The following is a 22,609-nucleotide window of genomic DNA, read 5'->3' as shown; positions in this document are numbered from 1 at the left end:
TCAACTGAAGAGGGAGTTGGTTCATTGGTTAGATGGAAAAATACCAGAAGGGAAAAAAATAGAAGTCATGATGCATATGCCAGACCACAACCAGTCAGAATTTTCAAATTGATTCACCAAGGTTCCAATCCATCCCAGTATGATCCATTTTGAATTGTAACATGCTATGCAACATACCAAGGCCCAAATGGAAGTCAACTTTGGTGTGGAAAGCTCACAAATCATGGAACTCAATGCCATGTGCAAAGTTCAGATTTTTCCCAAATTGGCTAAAGTCCAAATGCATTGCAGGTCATTTCAATACCCTTGGTTGTTCTTGTTTGGTGCTAAGGACCAAGACCAGTTAGTTACTGAAGAAAACCAGGTCAGAATATCCCATTTCATGTTCCCCAAAGTCCATTTGCAAGCATGCTTCGGAGCACATGTGTTTTCTGAGCAAACCACCTCTTTTCTCCCTCCTAACCACCCCATCATCTTCATTATAAATAGGGGAAGGTGTTCCACTTCAAAACCAAGCTTGAAAATCCATAATCACCTTGCTGCAAAATTGAATTTCCTCTTCAAAAATAGAGATTCCTTTTATGAGTTTCAAAGCTTTTCAACTCAAACCAACCACCCAAAATCCATCCATAAGCATCACTAAATCTTTTCCAAACCTTAACTCATCTTCCCAACACCTCACCTGAACTGCACCAACTCATCGGAGTTCACAACTGAAACTGATTTCGATCAGGTAGCTATACCCACACCCTTCACTCAAATAATTTACCAATCAACTCAAAATCATCCACTGATCATTAACCCTATGGTTTGAGTGTTGATTATCCAATATTCTTCATTTAATTTTTGTTCTAGGTCAAGTTTGTTCTTCTGAGTTTCTGGAAAATACTCCACACTCAGAACCAATCAATGACTCGTGAGTGTGGAGGTTAGTTCATTGTTTTGCATAGGTGATGTTTCTAGGTTAAAATCCAATGAAAAACACATGTTTTAAGATTTTGATTTCGATGTCTCAAGGAAGAAGACGAAGCTTGCACGCGTTTTTGAATTTGAATACATATGTTGGCTTATCCTAATTGGTCAGCTTGTGCGCGCGTGTCCCTTTTGAGTAAGCACTCTTGGCCAAGTGGATGGGGTTGTCCTTATGACCTCAGGGTTAGGGGTTCAACCCCTTGTGATTTTTTATTTCTCATTTTCTTTTCTTTTATTTATTTTCCACTTATTTTTATCCTATTAAAAATATTCCCAACACAAACTCATACTATTTTTGTCTCTACTATTTTATTATGTTTTATTTTATTTAATTTAAACAATTTTTGATGGACTTATGAGGTCTTGAACATTGGTAACTAATGAAGTCTATTAAGTCATGGTTATGGATTGATTAAGGATGTTTGAACATTCTATGCTTCAAATCTATCAATGAATGATCAATGGATCATTCATGGTACTTTGAGGTAAGTATAGGTTGCCTCTATATCAACCCCACTTGGATCATTTGACATATAGATGAAGTTTTACTTGTGTACATACTAACTTGTGGTTTCATTTGATTCATTATGTTTCTATTGTTATACTAACCCTCTAGTTACTATATTAACTTGTTTATATTGTACATTGATCATTGTATAACTTGTATAACTTAATCCTTAATCAAATCATTAACCTTTAACCATTGAGTTGATATAAACTTCCTTTTGTCAAGCTATTGATAGATGAACTTTGGGTTTGCATAACTTTCATTGTTACAAATCTATCGTAAGTTGATCATTGATCATCTTCAATACTTTGCATCAGTGATAAGTTATCCCCTGATGCACCATATTTTGAATCTTTTGACCTAAGGATAGATAATCCTCAAGAGTTTAACTTGTACATACTATTAATCATACTTCACTTTACTAACTTTGATTACCATTAACACTTTGTTATTGTGACTTTGTCATTGTTATCTTGTTATTTACTTTTATGTTGTTACATTGTAATTTACATTCAAGTACTCACCATCATCATTTTATAATCTCATCATGCATGTTTATCGTTATCTTTACTTTATTGCCATCATACATTAAAAACAACAAAAACATGATAAAATGATAAGGCCAAAAAAGATTCATTCTATTTGTAATCAACTTGGACTTAGAGAATATCATCTCAAGACATTTGCTTGGAGAATATTTCCATACTTTGTGATACTTAGTTTTTAACTTTAGATTTCATATGTAACTTACATACCGGTTGTAAGAATGGCATCTTAGCACTACCCTAGGGAGACATGTTTGTAAGACTATTATCATTTGTTAGCTTAGATCACTTTTTACAAACACAAGGCTTTCTCTTGGGCTACCTTACAATGAGATCCTTTACTTTCTTGTTTGATTACTTTGTATATCCATTACATTACCCAATTTCATAATCAAATAAATAAACCCTTGATTCAACGTCAAGCGGAATTTTCATAATCAAATTCAAAATACATTAAAACTACGATTAGTATGGTGTGCCACGAGCCTTGAGTGGTGGGGAATGAGTAAGAATGGAGCTTTCCTACCCCTACTCTGATTATTTTGGACGCAAGACGCTTGACTTTTTGTCTAGAATTTTCACCTCCTCCCATAGACTTTAGTACAATCTAATCACAAATACTTTTTCATAAACCCTTGTTCAGGGTAAAATCAATACAACTCATCAAATGTCATTTTTTGTACCTTAGGGCACTGCTCCAAAAATCCTTTTCTCAAAGGTAAAATCAACCAACACACAAACATTTTCTACTCCAAACTATGGAGCTATGATTCCTCATCACCTGATGAGTGATACGTAAGCACAAAGGCCATAATCCTTGGCGAGCACAATAATAAAAGAAAAAAGAGTCATATCATTTCATACTCTTTAGAAAATAAAACAAGAATAAATAGATAAATACCCACGTACGCAGACAACCTAAACGGTTCCCGTGGAGTACCATGGACGTGAGGGATGCTAATACCTTCCTCTTGTGTAACCGACTTCTGAACCCAAGTCTCGGTTGCGAGACCGATTCTTTATCCTTGCACTTCCTATGTGCATCTTTTTTTTTTAGGGTTTTATCGACTATTTCCCCTTTCCACTCCCATAGAGGAACTCCAAATAAATTTCGATGGTGACTCTTCTGATTTTGCCTTTTCTTTCTCTTTGATTGAGGGGGGAAATTCTTTTGTTCAGTTTGTTCGGTTCCTCGTTCCTGAAACCACGGTGGTGACACTAGACACATGATTGTTATCATCCAACAGTTTTTGCATTTCAATTCTATCCCCCTTAAGCGCCTTGTTAGTTTTGTGTCGAATATTGTACACTTGCTTGATATTTGAGATATTTTCCAGTCGTTTATGTTTCAAAGTCGCAAGTATATTTTTTGGTTGAACCAAATTCAATGTCATGTCAGCAACGCATTCCTTCTCTTTCGGCATGAGGCGATACACAATTGGATGACTGACTAACTTTTGACATAAATCATGGTTAGGCAAACCACGTATGCCATTAAATCTCCAGTTATTATTTGCCAATAGATAACCACGCACGTTAAAGGACACTCACATTTTCTTGAACCAATGTCGTCACGTTTAAAATTTCGGAGATCTATATTTCCCGCTTCTTTCGCATGTCATTGTCACAAAAACGCATCTTCTATCAGAACCATTTTCGTACCTTCCAATGACCACACCAAATCCCAATTTGGAGGCCTCCGTACGAATCCATTGAAGCATATGATCACGAGATTCAAACTCTTGCTAATTTTTAAATTGATTGCCAACATCTACCATCTTCACAACAACACCTTTGACATTCGAAGACACAACTTGTTTGGGGGAAACATCGGCGTGCACCATGTCTAATGAAAACAATTACTAGAGAACACTACATAAGCGCTAACGTTGTAAACAAAGCTGAAAAAATGAACACAAACTGATACCGAAAATGCATTTTCGGGTAAGTTCATGCTTGTTCCAGAGATACAATTCCGGAAGAAAAAACGCTAATTTTTCAAACAAAAAACAGGATTAATGTGAGAACGAGACTTGAAATAAATTTTTACTTGGAATTCCAACTTCTTTTGCTCCCTTTGATGTGATGAAACACAAGATTTGAGATTTTGAGTGGAAATGTGGATTGAGAATAGAATGGTTTTTGGTGAGGATTTTGAGTGAAAAACAAGTATGGTTGTGTGATCATGCAGTTCTATTTTTTATCAAATTATTTCGGAGATGTATCTTCGAGAATATCTGACATGCAAAGGTGACAACAAATTTCAAAATCCTGCCCCAAACTTCTGAAGATGCATACACAGAAAGTTCACTAGGTTGATCAATTATCAACATATTTGCTGAAATATTCCGGATATATATTTTCAATTTTTTTTAATATTCATCTAGGATGATACTCATTTGGTGCGCCATAACATGAATGTATGATGCGTCCGAAAATGCATCTCAAAAAACTAAAAAACATTTTAATATTTTCGCGTGATGTGTAAGTAATATATAGGTGCATTTAGAAATTCTTGTTAATTTATTATTTACATAACCAATGTAATACTTGAATCACATAATATTTGGACGTTTTTGATGTTAAAAATCATCTAAAACCACAAGAGAAGAAAAATATATGATTCACTTTAATTCAATTGACTTCTAAAAACATGTTCGAACCAAACAAATCAAAACGGTTTAAATTGATTCGACTTATTTGATTTTTTTTTTTAAATTATTGAATCATACATATACATATAAAAAATCAAGTTAAAAAAAAATTACATATATATTTCTTTATAATATAAAATATTGATATTGATAATTTTTAAAAATAAAAACAAAAATAAATATATAATAATTACATTTTAAATAACAATAATAGTATTCATAAACAAAATATTTTGTTTTTAGTAGATATGTAAATTAAAATATCACATAAATAATATAATAATATATACACTTAGTACTTGTTTATACAATTACGCAGTTTTGTTATATAAAATATAAACTATAAACCGAACCGCATCAGAATCAAATGCGGCTTTTTCCGGTTTCGAAACACATTGGTTAACTACACGTTACCAGCCAGAGAAACCCCCTCTGCAAGGATAATAAAATTCAGCAAACAATCGTGAACCACCAGTTGTGTATGAGTATAAATTTGTATTGGCCATTTTACATTAACAGAAATAACTATATAATACAATGAACCATAAAGAAGATTTTCAAATTGGCAAGGGAATAGCATTTCAGAACTTCATACATGAGCTAGAACTGTATATATGTACAATGGGAAGTATTTGACAATCCACAAGCAGCTGACAGAATGAAAGATGTGCAATCCTGCAACTGAAGCCTGAGAGGGACTAGTGGCGTAAACTTGAATATAAATCTCGAAGACCGGTGTATAATGGTTGAGCAGCCTTTGGTCTGTCCACCAGGCCTAGTAGAATATCAGATGTGGTGAGATAAGGATCACCATAAAACCGTAGATTGGCATCCATTCGGGTTGCAACTATATTCCCTTCCAATGACACTCCTACAAATGCACCTACAGTTTGACAACATTTAGTTCTGTTACTTCACTAAACTTTAGCAATAAATATGGTAATAAAATAGAAATGGTGATAAAAGAAAGGTAGTAAGTGAAAACATACAGTGATTACAAATTGAGTAACATGTTTCACGATAGTGGAATATGCTATATTACATAGCCTATACAATATATCAATCAGATCAGATGTTGAAATTACTCTATTCAAAAACCATAGTTTGGATTATAAGATGGTAAATAGCCCAAATATGCTCATGCATTTATATTATTCTGGTTTCCTTAGAACGCAGTATCTAGGTTAGCATATTAATAATATTAGCGTGTTTATTACATCACCGGGCCTTGACACCAGAATAGATGCTGAAACAAGTCAATTGGAAAACCATAGTTTCGATAATAAGATGTAAAGTAAATAATAGGCCATATAAATAAAAAATATCATCGGAATTTTATGTAAAATGGCTATCCAGGGATATGCAGAAAATTTCTTTATAACTACCTTTACTGCAACTGTAAGTGTAACACATGCCAGAGCCCCTGTCACCAGCACGAAGATCTGCCTCGGCCACTCTCCCAATAGGCCCTGCTGCAACACTGCAACCAGCCCCAAGAGAAAAATGCATGCGACTGCAGAACGTCTTCACAGCTTTCGTATCATGAAGAACAACTATAAAATCCATAAGTTCACCGCCAATCTAGAAATACAGGATAAACTCATTTATCAGTCAAAATAGATTATAATGAAGAATGACTTTGTACGTAATGATAAATGAATGTTTACCATTAATGTATTTTTAATTTTCAGAATATTATAACAACATAGATTATAATTGAAGAACTTATCTAAGCCCTCCAAACACCTCCTCCATTGCAATTTTTGAGTTCCCCCAAACTAGGGGATTTTTGTATTATGAATAAAATTAAATTCACCCTCTCCACCTAAATCACTCAATTCTTTTCACTCCTTCCTTCACTTTTTTTAAACCCTCTCTGCACCTATACTCCAAACACCCAAACAAAGCCTAAGACTTTGTTTGAGAATTTGGAGGAGAGGGGAAGGGAGGACTTTGAAAAACAATTTTTTAAAAATATTAAGAAATCTTGAACATTTTTTGGAAAATAGATTTTGTATAGAATGACAAAATAGTGTTTATCATTAAAATATCTTTAATTTTTGGAATATTATTATATTTGAGTAGTTTGTCTAAGCTCTCCAAAACTCTCCAAACCACTCCTCCAATACAATTTTTTAGTTCCCCCAAATTAGGGAAATGTTGGTTTTTGAATAAAAATAAATCCCCCAAAAGCCGCTCCACCTAAATCCTTCTATTCTTTTCACTCAATCATTCCCTTTTTACAAAGCCCTCCTCTTCCTTCCCCTCCAAACCCCCAAACAAAGCCTAAGGGTACAAGTTAAGAAACTCAAAAGTATAAAAAAAAATTATAAAGTTCTGTTGAAATAAAAACCAGCTTTAAACTTTTAAAAATGTCAATACACAATTTACAAAGCAGAACTTTTACATTTGGTTTATTAATAGATAGCTTAGAAATGACTACTACCTTGGTTTATCAACTTGTGCCCTTAGGGCACAAGTTAGCACTTTCCTATATAAATTTGATTAATTGATAGCTTAGGGAACAAGTTAGCATTTTCCTATTTAAATTTGATTAATCGATATCTTAGAAATGACTACTTACTACCTATGCAGAAGTGATTCATGCTAACAAGAACACATCAAGAATATTCATGCTAATCAATTTCAGAATACAAGAAAAGAACAAATTATAAACATATGCAAATTTTAAAACAGAAGTCTTTCACCATTTTTTAAATTAAACCAACGCATTAAGCATAACCATAGTGATATAATTTTACACATGAACTAAACTCAGGTCTAATCTCCTCACCTGAGCACCCCATCCTAAACCCAATGAGAATATAGCTGATGGTGCAGACCATGATCCGTCATGTCTCCGTGCAACAACCAAACCAGTACCCACTTTGTAAGATACCAGTGCACCAGCTTTGATAACCGTCAAAATTGCAAGACCTTGGGCACTTTTGAGAACAGATAAAGGGATGGACTTCTCAGGATTGGATTTGGCCACCTGCCAATACACAAAGTATCTCAAGTAAAAGCAGTAAAGGCGTATATTCCAAAAAAAATATTGTACCTAGAAACTTGATGGATACAATAGTAAAGCATTCACTGCAAAAATTATAATACAAACCCATACTACAAAAACATTATTATTCAGATATAATGTGCAAATACTTATTAGTACTTTACACTGCAGCATTAGCAAACACCCCAACCATAACAAAATAGAAGCAATGCTAACATGGGCATAATATTTAAAAAAGGAAAGTGGCTTGCTCAACGAAATTACAAAAACAAGCTAGCAAACCTGACAGTAGTTTCTCAATGTATTGGATGCTTTATATATCTCATGCTCCATAGATAAACCAATAGGAAGATTAAGCCACCCTCTAGCACTAGTCCAATCCATGACATCATGCTTCGCTGACTGCACAGCATTGCTTATGGTGTTGATAAGAACGCCTTGTAAAGGATCGAGCCTATCATAGCATGAATCACAAACCCTCTGAGGATTCCTTTCCCTGAACCTAACAGGCAATAAACACCGCCCCTTTGTACATACTCGACAAAAAATCCCTCCACAAAACCGGCAATGATGTCTTCCCCGTGTAAGTGCAGTAAACGGAGCATTACACTGCATACAAACAGTAGTAGAACTATCAGGCAGCCACTCGGGTGGTTCAGCTTCAAGTACCTCCTTGTAGGAACTATATTCAGCCCCATTCGGCAGAAAAAGCGGTGGTGCACTTGGCGTGTACACAGAAGAATCAAGAAAAACATCCCCATCATTTCCAGAGCCAAGAAACGATACATTCGAACTCGGTAATTGCTGATTTTCATCAACACTTGGAGCCTTATTTCGTCCAGTCAAAATAGAAAAAATCCCAGAAAGCACATTCTTCAAATTCACATCAGGAGTCATGTTAGAACTGGTAACACAGCGAGCCTCATCATTTGACACATAACCTCCATCAAACAATTCATCATCCTCATAAGAAAACTTATATGAATCATAAGAAATCTCTCGGTTTGTGAACGTTGCGGCTAATGGTCCACTAGTGGTGCCAGACTCAGGCTCAGGCTCAGACCATGTAGACTCGCCCTTGAAATTCATATCATCATAACCAAAGTGGGGTTTCCCCTTTTCTAACTTAGAAAGTGAAGAGTACGCAACTCTACCATCAGAGGAAGCCATTCATCAACAAAACTACTGCATGCACTTACCTAAACTGCAATAAAAGGTTCTAAAGTTACAATCTTTTATATAAAGGGTGTGAGAAAAATGTACTAACCTATCATAAAAAGGAAACAACTTTATTATATTTAAATGGAAAAAAAATTAAACTGATGCAAACAGAATTACTGGAAAATATAAATTGAGCATCGATCGTGCAACAACTAGAATAGGATAATTTCCGAAGAAACGAGCTATTGAGGAATGCAAAATTAGGGTTTGATAAGAAAAACGAAAAAGGGGGTAAACATGGTGAAGGAGAATTAGATGAACAGTAATACTGACCTTTGATTGGAAAGATGGAGCTGCGAAGCTTTGATTGAGAATCGAAAATGGAAGGGATGGGCGATGATGATCAGAGAGAGAGGGAGAAGCTTGGAAGAAACGTTGGTGTTGAATTTGGATTATCTGATAACTTGATTCATCTGACTACCTATAAAACGCAGTCGTTTAGACGAAAACATGTGCTTGCGTAGCTGTGTGATTGATAAAGTATCAGATAATTTAAAATTTTATACTCCTTCTAAATCTCATTTTCTTGAAAAAAAAATTCTTTTTAATTATCATTTATAAAGATTAAAATAATATTAATTTCACTTTTGTTAAAATTATTTATAAATATGATTTATTAAAGAGAAAGAAAAAGTAAAATAAAGATAATAAATAATTAAAAATATTATATATAAAAAAAATTATTATTTAAAAAATAAAAATATTGATTAGTTTTTTTATTATGGGTAAAAATTCAAAAAATAACATTTAGAAAAAGAACGATTATTTTTGGATTAAATGCATTTTTATTTTTCTATTTTAATTTTTGTAATTTTTTTAAAACTTAAAAAAAATCATTTTTTTATTTTTTAATTAATATTTTATGGATTTTTTTTAGTTTTTCAAATCTATATAATTATCATTTTAATTTATGACGTGTCATTAATATAATAAGTATTATGTGGTGTCATGTAAGACAAATTTGACATGTCATTTAAAAATAATTAAGAAATATATATGATATTATTATTTATTATATTTAAAATTTAAAATTTTGTTTATTTATTTATTTATATTATTCTCTATTACAAAAATGTTGAAAATAATGAATTAAAATATAATTACCAAAATTTGAAGCCCAATGATGGATTAAAACACTTCCCTTTTATAAGGAAATGACCATTTACGTGGAACGTGGGCAGAAATTCAAGAAATAAATTTGTAAACTCTATTCTATAATCTAGATAGTTTAATATTTGATTTATTTGTATTACGTAGTTACATATATTTACGAAATCCTTTTCACCCCTTCCTTTTTCTCTACGTAGGTTAGTGATTCTTGCTAAAAATTATTAGAATACTCAATGGCCAAGAAGACAAAATAAATATAAAGGAAAAAGGCTAAAGAAGTATGAAAAACAGTTAACTTAAGAGCATTGGCAATGAGTAATTTGAAGATTTGAGAAACAAATGTGGGGAAATCTCGTATTGATTAGAAATATGGAGATTGAAAACTTTATAAGTGAGAAAACTCACACACCTATCACCTTAAGGTTTTATGTGAATATGTGGTGTGTCTCTCACCCTGCGTGTTACTCACAAAGAAAAACTCTAATGAAAAATATTCTCTCATGTTGAATCCCCAAAAAGAATTGATGACTGAACAATGGTATCATGAGTTGTTGGTTCTAATGAATAACCGACTCACTTGTATCAAAAGTCATCCCCACATGATGGTGGGTAGGAGGCATGTCTCGTTGAAAAAGTATCAACGGCGGTACATGTGTATGTGGATGAAAGAGCTTTCGCTTGAGGGGGGTTCATTGTTGCTAGACTCACACTTGAGGGGGTGTTGAGAGAAATACGTGTGAGTAATTGGAAGTGTTAAAAAAACAAGTGCGGGAAAGTCCTACATTTATTAGAAAATCGGAGATTGAGAACTTTATAAGTGAGAGAATTCATACACCTATCACAATGTTGCATCATGTTGACCCCCGAATTAAAAACTATAGTTTTGAGAAGCGACACTCGAGTCATATCACAAAGACTCTTGTATTGAATTTTAACCAACTGAATGAAAGATGAGGGTTTGATGTTTCGATTTAAAAAAAACGATAAAAGGTAATTGATTACGAATAAGCTAAAACAATTAATCTACTGATTTGGGTTCTGAGTTATCATTGGTTATTATAACTCCAATCCCCTAATCGGATTCTCTATTCCTATTCGATTACAATACCTACTGACAAGCGCAATTGGTATTATGTGATGTAAGTTCCTATTATCCGAATTAAGCAAACAAAAGTTATCGCAAATTAAACAAATACGACTTAATCAAACACGATAACGAAAAAACTACACTAACATGATTATAGTTAAGGATCATACAACAATCGAATTAAATCATTATACTTTACGAAAATTGAATTAAGCATGCAAGAATCACATAATAAAATTGAAAGAAATAGAAATTTGATTAAAATGATTATAACCTCAAAGTATGATGGAATTCATAATCAGGAGATTTTGCCTTCGAAATTAGTTCTCCATGAATTATACAAAGCTCTTTTTTTTCTTCGTGAAAGTTCAGAATAGGTGAACAGTATCGGCTGACATAGGTTAAACAAAACAAGAAATTCGGGTTCTAATCCAAATCGGGTCAGAAAACATAAAAATCTGCCCAAAATTAATTATTTTATTAAGTATGAAACTAAACCGTATTATTCTACCCTTATGCATTCTGAATCAGCTTTTGGCTTCAACATCAAACTTGTAGCTTATCTTCTTAGCTTTCCAACGCATATTAGAACAGGTCAATCAAATTCTCGTAACCCAAGTTATGACCTACACAAAGAGAAGGTTTAAATAATTTTTTATTCTAAAAATGAAATACGAAATTAAAATAAAGGTAAAAAAATTAAGCTTAGGAAACACACTAAAATAGTAGGAATAACAAAAGATACTCTAGAATTATCGTAATATAATAGTGAAAGAATATGCATGAAAGTGCACTAATCAAATTCCCCCATATTTGAACTTTTGCACTCCTAACAAAATTCTAAAGTTAATATTTAAAGCAGAAAAATAAAAACAAAACAGAGCATGCAAATTCAATGACCTTCAAAATCACAAGGGTGTAAGTAAAATCCACATTCTAAGCTTCAAAAAATACGGTGTTAGTGAGTAAAATTCGATGACATTCAAAGCAAGTAAGAAGACAGATTATCAAAGAGTACATCATAAGCAGCAAGATCCTCACAGAAAAATTCTCTCAACTCTCAAGTGTTTAGGTTATTATTTACACTCAAAGCACATCATGAAAATTAATACTAACATAAGCTTAAAAAGACTCTAACATCCATAATTAAAATACACGCACACAAAGATCAAAATGACTTTTATTCAGGTTGTAAGTTGGTCAAGGTAAGGGTGAGATAGATCCTAATAGGTACTAGGCTAAAATTCAAAGGGTCAAGAGAAAAATGAAAGAAATTATGGAAGTTGAACTAAATAAAACTTCACTCATCTTCAAACAACAACCTTGCAGGTATTTCTTTTATCTCTTCTCATTTTATTCTTTTTTTCTTCAGAATGAATATGTATTGTCATCCTTCTTTTCTTTTTCCTTTTTTCTTCCTTTTTTTTTCCTTTTCCTCTCTTCCTAATTATTTTTATGCCAACTTTTGAAGTATCACAACTATAATAATTCAACTTCGCACAACTTCAGATAATACTGCTTCAACCCTTAGAATAGGGTGATAATATTGTTTTTCACTTTTAGCCTTGTAATGAGTTATAAACAAGAAAAGTGGGATAAATAGGCTCAATGGGGTTTTCAAACAAGGGATGGTATTTTTTAGGATTGACTTTTTGGCTAAATGGCTAAAAAATAAAATACAAATAACTTGTATTTATCATATCAGTATGCACAAGTAATCAAACAGTTTCAAATATAGTCAGATTAAGTTCTAGAGACCAACAGACATAAGTTCTAGAGACCAACAGACATGAGTGAATTCACACAAGAAAGAAATAGATGTTTTTGTTAAGAATGTGTGATTGGGCATAACTCAACCCTACAAAACCGGTTGGTAGAGTGAGGATTGCCTCCATTTATAAACACATGTTCATACCATATATTGTCTGATGTGGGGCTCTTAACACACCCCCTCACGCCCGGGACTAGACATCTGAAGCGTGGAAATAAATGGTGGGTGACCCGATAGCGGAAACCATAGTAGGTGACCCACCGGATCTTAGACGAGACTCTGATACCATGTTAAGAAATATGGTCGGGCCTAACTCAACCCTACAAAACTGGTTGGTAGAGTAAGGACTGCCTCCATTTATAAACACATGTTCAGACCATATATTGTCCGATGTGGGACTCTTAACAGTTTTTTTAATGTTATCCATTATTATGCTCAAAATCTCACAAAGTTTAATAATTTATCGCAAATGATGCATAATTCAGAATAGTCTTACTTATCATACTAAGAATGCACATCAAATCACTCACATCACACCATGAATATGTAGTCAAGAGAAAAGAGAAATTATTTACACTTCAACCCTTAAAATCAACCAAAAAACCATGCATGATTTTTTTAGGAAAACAAAACAACAAAATTAAATGAATAAAACAAAACAAGAAAAGTAAATGGCATCTCTCCCCTACACTTAAAATACACATTATCCTCAATGAAAGAAGCAAGCATAAAATAAGAGAAAGGAGAGAGAGGAAATAACACATTCGAGGAGTCAAGGTGGATAGATGGTTGAATAAATATCCTTTCCCAACGAGATCTCTTTTATAATATCCTCTTCCGATGTGAGGCTCTCATGGAATAGCTTAAGGCAGTGTTTATTGAATTTGAAATTTTTATCAGTGTATTCACTTTTTACTCTAGGATCAAAGAACATTCTTCTATAAGTAAAAGTGTTGAATGGGCAAGTGAAAATGGAATTCATTTTGTACTTTGGTGCAATGTAGATCTCGTTTTTCATAACATCCAAAATCAAGGGGTTAGGCCGCCTTTGGGGCTGCCTCATTACTTTTGCTTCATCTTCAAGTAGGACTTTATGCATACACATGGACGGTCTAATATTAGGAATGTCAGTCACGGTCCATCTAATTCCCTTCTTATGTTTCTGCCATAACTATAACAACTGTTGATCTTGTTAAGATTCAAGTTTAGATAAAATTATTATAGGCAAATTATTATTAAATTCTAAAAACACGGTGAGTAGCTTTGGCTCTAAAGCGGGTGGTTACTCAATGAATGACAAAATTTTGACAGCAAGAGCTACATTTACATTTGCAACATCAACTTTTTCAGTAGAAATCTCATAAGAAATATTAGAAGAAATATCACCCTTTAAAACAGCTTCAATTTCAGTACAAACTGAACATAAGTGAGTATCAATATAAACATCACAAGTATAATTATCATCAAAATTAGATAAATAAGACACATCAACAAAAAGTGGATGAGATGCATCAATTTCTCTTAAGGTTCTTTGTTCAGTCATATTATAATAATCAAACTCAAAACCATAATCAAACAAATTATGGAAGAACATAGAATCATAATTAATTTGAAATAATAGCTTATAGAGTGTCACTTGATAGGCTGGAATAGTTACCACCATACTACAATCCTGAAAACCAATAAACAAAAGCAAACAAAAAAAATTGCTAACGAAACTCGAAACTAAGATTTCATAATTGGCTAAAATAAATAGAGAGTCCCCGACAATTACGCCAATTTGATCCAATATCGTGCACAGGTAAAAAACGAGTAATTAAAACTGTAGTTTTGGGAAGCAGCCCTCGAGTCGTATCGCAATGACTATTGTATTAAATTTTAGCCAACCGAATGAAAGAGGGGGGTTTGATGTTTCGATTAAAAGAAACAGTAAAAATTAATTGATTTCGAATAAGCTAAAACGACTAATCTACTGATTCGGGTTCTGACTTATCACGGGTTATTATAACTCCAATTTCCTAAGCAGATTCTCTATTCCTATTTGATTATAATACTCACTGACAAACACAATTAGTATTATGTGATGTAAGTTCCTATTATCCCAATTAAGCAAACGGATTTAAGCTCTCGCGAATTAAGCAAACACGACTTAATCAAACGCGATAACGAAAAAGTTACGCTAACATGATTATAGTTTAGGATCATACAACAATCGAATTAAACGAACATACTCTATGGAAATCGAATTAAGCATATAAGAACCACATAATAAAATTGAAAGGAATAGAAATTGGATTGAAATTATTATAACCTTTAAGTATGATGGAATCTGTAATCAGCAAAATTTGCCTTTGGAATTAATTCTCCATGAATCGTATAAAGCTCTCTTTTTTCGTGAAAATTCAAAATAGGTGAGCAGTAGCGGTTGACCTTGGTTAAGCAAAACAAGGAATTCATATTCTAATCCTCGGGTCATAAAACATAAAAAATTGTTCAAAACTAATTATTTTATTAAGTCTGGAACTAAAATGAATTATTTAACCCTTCTGCACTCCTATCCAGCTTTTGACTTTAACATAAATCATGTAGCTTACCCTCTTAGATTTCCAGTGCATATTAGAACACGTCAATCAGATTCTCGTAACCCAAGTTATGACATACACAAAGAAAATGTGTAAATAATTATTTATTCTAAAAATAAAATACGAAATTAAAATAAAGGTAAAAATAATTAAGTTTAGGAAGCACATTAAAATAGCAGAAATAACAAAAAATACTATAGAATTGTTGCAACATAATGGTGAAGGAATGTGCATGAAAATGCAATGATCAATGAACAAGTCGAGATAAAAGATTTGCATTCTCAACTTTTAATTTGTGGTTATATCAATCACACAAATCATTATGAAAAACCATTAATCATTAATTTTAGTAATTGTTAAAAAAACACAGTAACAACATAATTTGAACAAATGATTAAATTACATGTATAAACTAACTATTAGCAATGATACATTAATTACATGCAATGTATAATTTATTGTTAATCCTTTATGCCTACATTAATACACTGTCATTGTTAGACCCTTGAGATGAAGGGATAAGATGGAAGGATAAATTTACAGGTATGTTTGTATTGGCTGAAAATAAAGAAATTATGATTAGATATATGATACATGGGGTTGAAGAATATCAACAAGGTAGGTCTAGGTAGGGAAGATGATTGTTAGAAAGTGAAGAGCAAGCAAAAATGAAAATGACTAAAAAAATACAAAGAATAAACCTTGATGAAAATGAGAAAGATGCATGGACATGGTTGGAAAAGACATACTCGGTTAGAGAGGCATGTAAGATGTTATTAACTGAATACATGTCTAAAGAATCAAGTGATCTCAAAGTTGCATGGAATGATTTAATACCTTTAAAAGCGTCAATACTAGTCTGGATAATTTTTCAAAATAAAATTCCAACAAAAGACAATTTAATCAAAAGAGAAATCATATCTAAATCTCAAAAAACATGTTCATTTGGATGTGATAAGGAGGAAAACACATCATATGTTTTCCTTGACTGCACAGTAGCAACAAAAGTTTAGTAAGATATATTAAGATGGTTGCATATCAAATATGTTCTCCAAAAAACAGCATTGGAGCATTAGTACAAGTTCTCAAAATTGATTCCTAAGAGGAGGGTAAGAATAGAACGATTCAGTGTGATATGGTTTGCGGTAATTTGGATAATATGGAAAGGTCACAATGAGAAATTACTTCAAGGTAAAAATGAATCAGTTGAGTCGAAGCTAAAGGAGATTAAAAGGATTTCTTAGAAATGGTTAAAGAGCAGGGTGAAAGGCTTTAGCTATTCTATCAATGAATGGAACTCAAATCCATTATGTTGTTTAAGTAACACATTTGTTGATTAATTGATTATGGTATAACATAACTTTCGTAAACTTTATTGCATAAGACATGAGGTGCTACTGAGATTCGTAAAATTGATCGCATAAGACATTGATGGGGACAACAAAAAATAATATAGACCAATTTAATGTCAGGTACTTTCTGCGGTGGTCTGTGTCGATTAATAGGTTGGATAGTAAAAGTAGTTACTTCATAATTGTTTGTAGTGGCGATGTTTCACTTTTGCAGTGATTTGGTTATGATTGATACAATATCTAAAGTGTTTGGCAGCGGTTCCGAGTTGTGTTGGTTTTATCGGTGCATTTTGAAGACTATTTGAGGATGGCGATCTGGTTTGGGTATTGGCGGGACTGTTGATAGTGAAGAGTTATTAAAGTCTTGTTGGCTGGTAATTATAGCTCTGGTATTTTGTAGCTGACTAAGAATTGGTATAGGCCTTATTTGTGTTTGGCGTGTTGATTTATGATGGGGTCAATGCTGGAGACAATTATGAATTTTGGAGTAACTATTGTGGTTTTGTGTCATGTGGTTGGTTTGTATTCAGTATCCGGTTATACAGAGCTTTAGGAATTTGTAGTATTTCTTGTAAATGAGTAAAAGGGGAGTGATCTTAGATCATAGTATTGGTGTGGTTTAAGATTGAATTTGGGGGCTGTTTTGAATTACAAGGTAGTTCTTATTTAGAAATATGTATAAATGTGTGTTATAATACTTGTACTGGTGTTTTTTCCATCAACATATGTTATGCTAGATGGGTTTTATTGAATATACACTACTATAAAATATATTTTCGGTGACATAATATTACAACGGTCATTTTTCCATCGTAGTCATATCACATTTTTTACACGCGTATTTTTTTTATTAAGAAACCTTTCATCACGGTTCCTAAAAATAATCGTGGTCAAAGAAATTGGATGGCAAGCTTCAAATCTCAACATCAACATTTTTCCACTTGCGTCCCTTCACATTTATTGCTATTTAAAAATTAAAAGTATAACAATTATGGTTGTTTCATTCAATCGTGGTTATATGTTTCATATTTCACTACGGTTGAAGCTTGCAACCGTTGTGAAATTATTTCCCACAAAATTAAAACATAATAGGTACTTAATTTCGTTCATAACACACAAAGGTGCCCTAGTGAACGAGACAATGACAATAGCGAAATCTTCACCATCTTCATTCATTTATGGAAACGAATATCATTTATGGAAATGAAATTGTCATTCGCTTCAAATTATGGTACGTTACCATTCTCTCTCTGACGATTCTGAATGTTATGTTCTTCGTTGGGGTTACTGGTTTCTTTTTTAATAGATAAGTGATGTTGGCTTTTGTTGCATTTCATGAATCAACATTTTTGGCATTGACAATGTCCTGTGTATTGTTTGTATTGACATGTTCATGTTTTATTATGATTTTGTGAATATGCTTTAGGTGTTATCATGTTGCTATGTTCATGTTGCAATTTTGTGAATATACTTTAGGTGTTGCCATTTTGTTCATGTTGTCGTATCAATGTTTTATTCAGATCATGTGCATATAATCATCTTAGGATGTTGTGTGTGTAACATTAGTGTGTCATTCACATTAGTCTTTTGATATAAATTTCAAAGTTTGTTATAGATCGTAGTTGGACGGAAGTTGATAGATTGGGTCAGGTGTATGGGAATCGAGTTATTGAATTCCTTGAATCCGTCGAAAAAAAATTCCTGACAATAATGGTATATTTTATTGTCCTTGTGTTGTTTGCGGGGATATCAAAAAATGGTCAAAGAAAGAAATATTACATCACCTATATTATGATGGAATATGTCAAAATTATTCAATATGAACGTGGCATGGAGATATGATAATAATCGAAATGCGACGTCACAAATGAATTAAGATGATAAAGATATGGATGATCGACTAAAAGATATGAGAGAATTGTCTTATATGAAACCCCATATTTATGATACTTTATGTAGCGACAAAGATGCACCTTTATATAAGGGGTGACCAGTTTTACATGATTGTCTATGTTGTTAAAATAGTTTAATTTGAAGGAAACGGGTGGGTGGTCAGTTAAAAGTTTCACATAATTGCTTGATTTGTTGAAACAAATGCTACCAGAAGATAACAATTTGGCAAATTATTGTTATGAGGCCAAGAAGATATTGTGTCAAATGGGTTTGAACTATGTCAAAATACATGCATGCCCTAATGATTTCATGAAAAAGTATGAAAATTTGGATCAATGTCCAGAGTATAGTGAGTCGCGCTACAAGTTGAAGAACAACAATGGTGATGACAATACAATGTTAGTAAGAAGTGTCTTCCTGCTAAAGTGTTATGGTACTTGCTAATAATTTCAAGGTTAAAGAGACTTATTGCTAATGCGAATGATGCAAAGAATATTAGATGGCATGCAGATGAAATAAAATATGATGGAAACATTCACCGTGTAGCTGATTCTTTGTAATGGAAGAAAATTGACTCATTGTTTCCTTATTTTGTACTTGAGCCAAGAAACATTAGGCTTGGTCTTACGACAGATGGAATGAACCCCTTTGGCAATCTGAGTACTAACTATTCTTCATAGCCTATTATTCTTACGATTTATAACCTATATCCTTTGTTGTGCATGAAGCGCAAGTATATGATGTTAAGTATGATAACTTTTGGACTAAGATTACCTGGAAACGACATAGATGCTTATCTAAGTCCATTAATTGAGGATTTAAAACTTTTATGGGATAAAGGTGTTGACGTTAATGATGTACATTCTGGTGAAAAGTTTAAGATGCGTGTAATATTATTTTGCATAATCAACGACTTTCCTGCATATGGTAATTCATTTGGGTATAGTCTCAAAAGACATAAAGTGTATCTTATATGTGAATCTAATACCTATTTTCACCAACTTTAGTTTAGATAAAAGACCATCTACCTTGGGCATTAGAAAATTCTAAAACCCAATCATCCTTATCATAGATTATGGAAGACTTTTAACGGAGAGCATGAGTTTGAAATTGCTCATAAACCTTTAACTGGCAATGAATTTTGTCAACAACAAAAACACCTTATTGTTGTCTTTAGAAAGAATAAAGACGGTCTCATTAGAAAAATATTTGGCAAAAGAGATCATTGTTCTTTTATCTTCCATATTGGTCTAGCCTCGATGTAAGACATTGTCTTGATGTGATGCATGTGGAGAAAAATATGTGCGATAGTTTGATAGGAACACTTCTAAACATTCAAAGTAAGACTAAAGATAATAAGAATTCTCATTTAGATATGATGGAGATGGGTATACGACAACAGTTGGCTCCAGAAGATAGAGGAAAAAGATCTTATTTATCTTGGCATGTCACACTCTATTTAAAAAGGAAAATAAAAGTTTTTGCGAGTGTTTGCAAGGTATAAAATTTCCACAAGGTTACTCTTCAAACATCAAGTAACTTGTATTAATGAAAGATCTTAAGTTAATTGGCTTAAAATCTTATGATTGTCATGTCTTGATGCAACAACTTCTACCAGTGCCTATCTGTGACATCCCTCAAAAAAATGTAAAAGTAACTATAACCAAATTATGCTTATTCTTCAATGTTATGTGCAATAAAGTTATCGATTTCAAAAAATTAGATGAATTAAAATACGAGGCCGCAATAATATTGTGTCAATTGGAGATGTATTTTCCTCTATCATTTTTTGACACTATGTTTCACTTACTTGTTCATCTAGTCAGAGAAATCATATTTTGTGGTCCAATTTATTTAAGGTGGATATATCCTATAGAGTGAAACATGAAGATATTAAAAGGATATACGAAGAATCACCATCGACTAGAAGCTTTGATCGATGAAAGGTACATCACATAAAAAGCTCTTGAGTTTTGTTCAAACTATTTATCGAATACAAAGTCTATTGGAATTCCAAAGTCTTGCCATGCTGACAGATTTAAAGGTAGAGATACTTAAGGTTTAAATGTTAAGTGAATGAATTTGAATGTAGTACTTGAAACACATTTCTATATATTGAATAATCTTAGTGTAGTTGAACCTTACATGGATATTCACAAAAAAGTTATAAAGAAAAAATAACCCCGAATGAATGACAAGTGGTTGTTGACATGGCATAACAAGGAATCCATAAGTTGGTTTAATAAGAGGAATTCTAATGATAATGGTGCACATTGACGGAGCTATGTGTTGCAAAGAGTGGGCATATGCCCCCACTATTATAATTATAATATTAGTTTTTAGTATTATAAATAATAATTATATATTAAATATATTATAACTAAGAAAAACTTCTATAATGACCAATATATATCAAATAAATTTTTGAATAATATTACTTTTTATTCTCAATATCCCATTAAATTTAAAACTTAATTTATATTTTTTGCTTGTCCTATTTATTTAGTTTTTTAAAAAATTATTTTATATCATAAAATAAATGCTTTTCATAAAATAAAAAACAATCCATTTTCATTCCTTTTTTTATTTCTATTCATCCCTATTTCACTATTTTCAAGTAAAGACAAATCACACGCGTAATCCTATTTCTCTTATCATAAAATGTCTCTCAATTTCTACTCTCTTTTTTAGAACCGACCCAATAAATTTGGGACTCTGTTATAATTTAAAAAATAGACTTACAAAATAAAATTTATATTGAGTTTTAAAAAAAACGGTGCAAAATCATAAATTTTGAAAATAAATTATGATTTTATTTTTCATAAAAAAAGCTACTTATATGACCCCAATATATATATATATATATATATATATATATATATATATATATATATATATATATATAATATATATATATATATATATATATATATATATATATATATATTATATATATATATATATATATATATATATATATATATATATATATATATATATATATATATATATATTGACCCCACTACTCATAATTTCTGGCTCCGTCCCTGACGGTGCATCGAGGCAATTAAATGGTTGTCATACATGTCAAAGTTTACTGTGATAACTTAGACGACATACAACATTTCTAATTATTCATTTTATAAAAAAGCAAAAGATTATTGAAATACAATGCAAAATAGTGGGGTTATGATTGAGATCAAATCCATGTATTTCTTTAGTTCGAAAGATAAGAATATTATTTTGGCAACCACCGCGTTCTATGGTGTCATTGAGGAAATTTTGGAGATTAATTATGTTATTTTCAAAGTGCCTTTATTTAAATGCAAGTGGATTCCCAATAACAATGGTGTACAAATTGATGAGTTAGGTTTCACATGGGTTAACATTGGCAAGACAACTTATAACATCAAACCATTCATCATGGATACTCAAGAAAAATAAGTTTTTTATGTGATAGGCCTTGCGGACTTATCAAATAGATGGTCAATTATTCTAAAAGGAAAACACATTCCTCATAGTGATGATGAAAGTTTTGATATTTCTTCCACTCCTTATTATGCAACACAAGTGCCTAGGGATGACAATGGGTAGGGTTTGGGCAGTGTACTATAATACCCATCCCCATACCCGCAATTTAAAAAAATCTATGTGCCCGAGCTCATACCCGCTTGGGTGCCAAAGTTAGCACCCGTACCCGTGCCCTATGGGTATGTAAGTACCCATACCCGTACCCGTGACCCGCATTCATATTAAAAATAAATAGATCAATTATAAAATATCATATAATTTTAAGTTTTTAAAAACATTAAAAAAAATTCAAACAATTTATTGTTGAAATAAACGAACACTTATATTGAATATGTAATGACTTAACATTGATATACGTTTTATAATTGAT

At 32.2% G+C, this 22,609-nt stretch overlaps 1 protein-coding gene across 2 annotated transcripts; it reads right to left on the bottom strand.

Annotated features, from left to right (window-relative positions):
* Positions 1-5,138: 5,138 nt before the first annotated feature.
* Positions 5,139-9,399, bottom strand: LOC127138728 (uncharacterized). Of its 2 annotated transcripts, none has more exons than XM_051065231.1 (5): positions 9,187-9,399; positions 7,975-8,896; positions 7,474-7,674; positions 6,065-6,260; positions 5,139-5,562 (listed from the first exon to the last, which is right to left on the bottom strand). In XM_051065231.1, the coding sequence occupies exons 2-5, from the start codon at positions 8,860-8,862 to the stop codon at positions 5,378-5,380; spliced, it is 1,470 nt and encodes a 489-aa protein (XP_050921188.1). In that variant the 5' UTR covers positions 8,863-8,896; positions 9,187-9,399; the 3' UTR covers positions 5,139-5,377. The 2 variants fall into 2 exon arrangements, with proteins under 2 accessions (XP_050921188.1, XP_050921189.1); XM_051065232.1 differs by having other exon boundaries at positions 7,975-8,891; positions 9,187-9,377.
* Between the last annotated feature and the right edge of the window lie 13,210 nt (positions 9,400-22,609).

This window comes from Lathyrus oleraceus, chromosome 4, assembly GCF_024323335.1.
Source record: "Lathyrus oleraceus cultivar Zhongwan6 chromosome 4, CAAS_Psat_ZW6_1.0, whole genome shotgun sequence".
In the NCBI taxonomy this organism is placed as follows: Eukaryota; Viridiplantae; Streptophyta; class Magnoliopsida; order Fabales; family Fabaceae; genus Lathyrus; species Lathyrus oleraceus.
The sequence above is the reverse complement of the archived record's forward strand: the minus strand, read 5'-3'. Positions and strand labels throughout refer to the sequence as shown.

Coding starts and splice junctions, on each gene's coding strand:
- LOC127138728 (XM_051065231.1), bottom strand. CDS start 8,862: ATGGCTTCCTCTGATGGTAGAGTTGCGTACTCTTCACTTTCTAAGTTA. Junction 7,675..7,974: donor CATTGAGAAACTACTGTCAG/GTTTGCTAGCTT, acceptor GTGTATTGGCAG/GTGGCCAAATCCAATCCTGA. Junction 6,261..7,473: donor GTTTAGGATGGGGTGCTCAG/GTGAGGAGATTA, acceptor CTGTATTTCTAG/ATTGGCGGTGAACTTATGGA.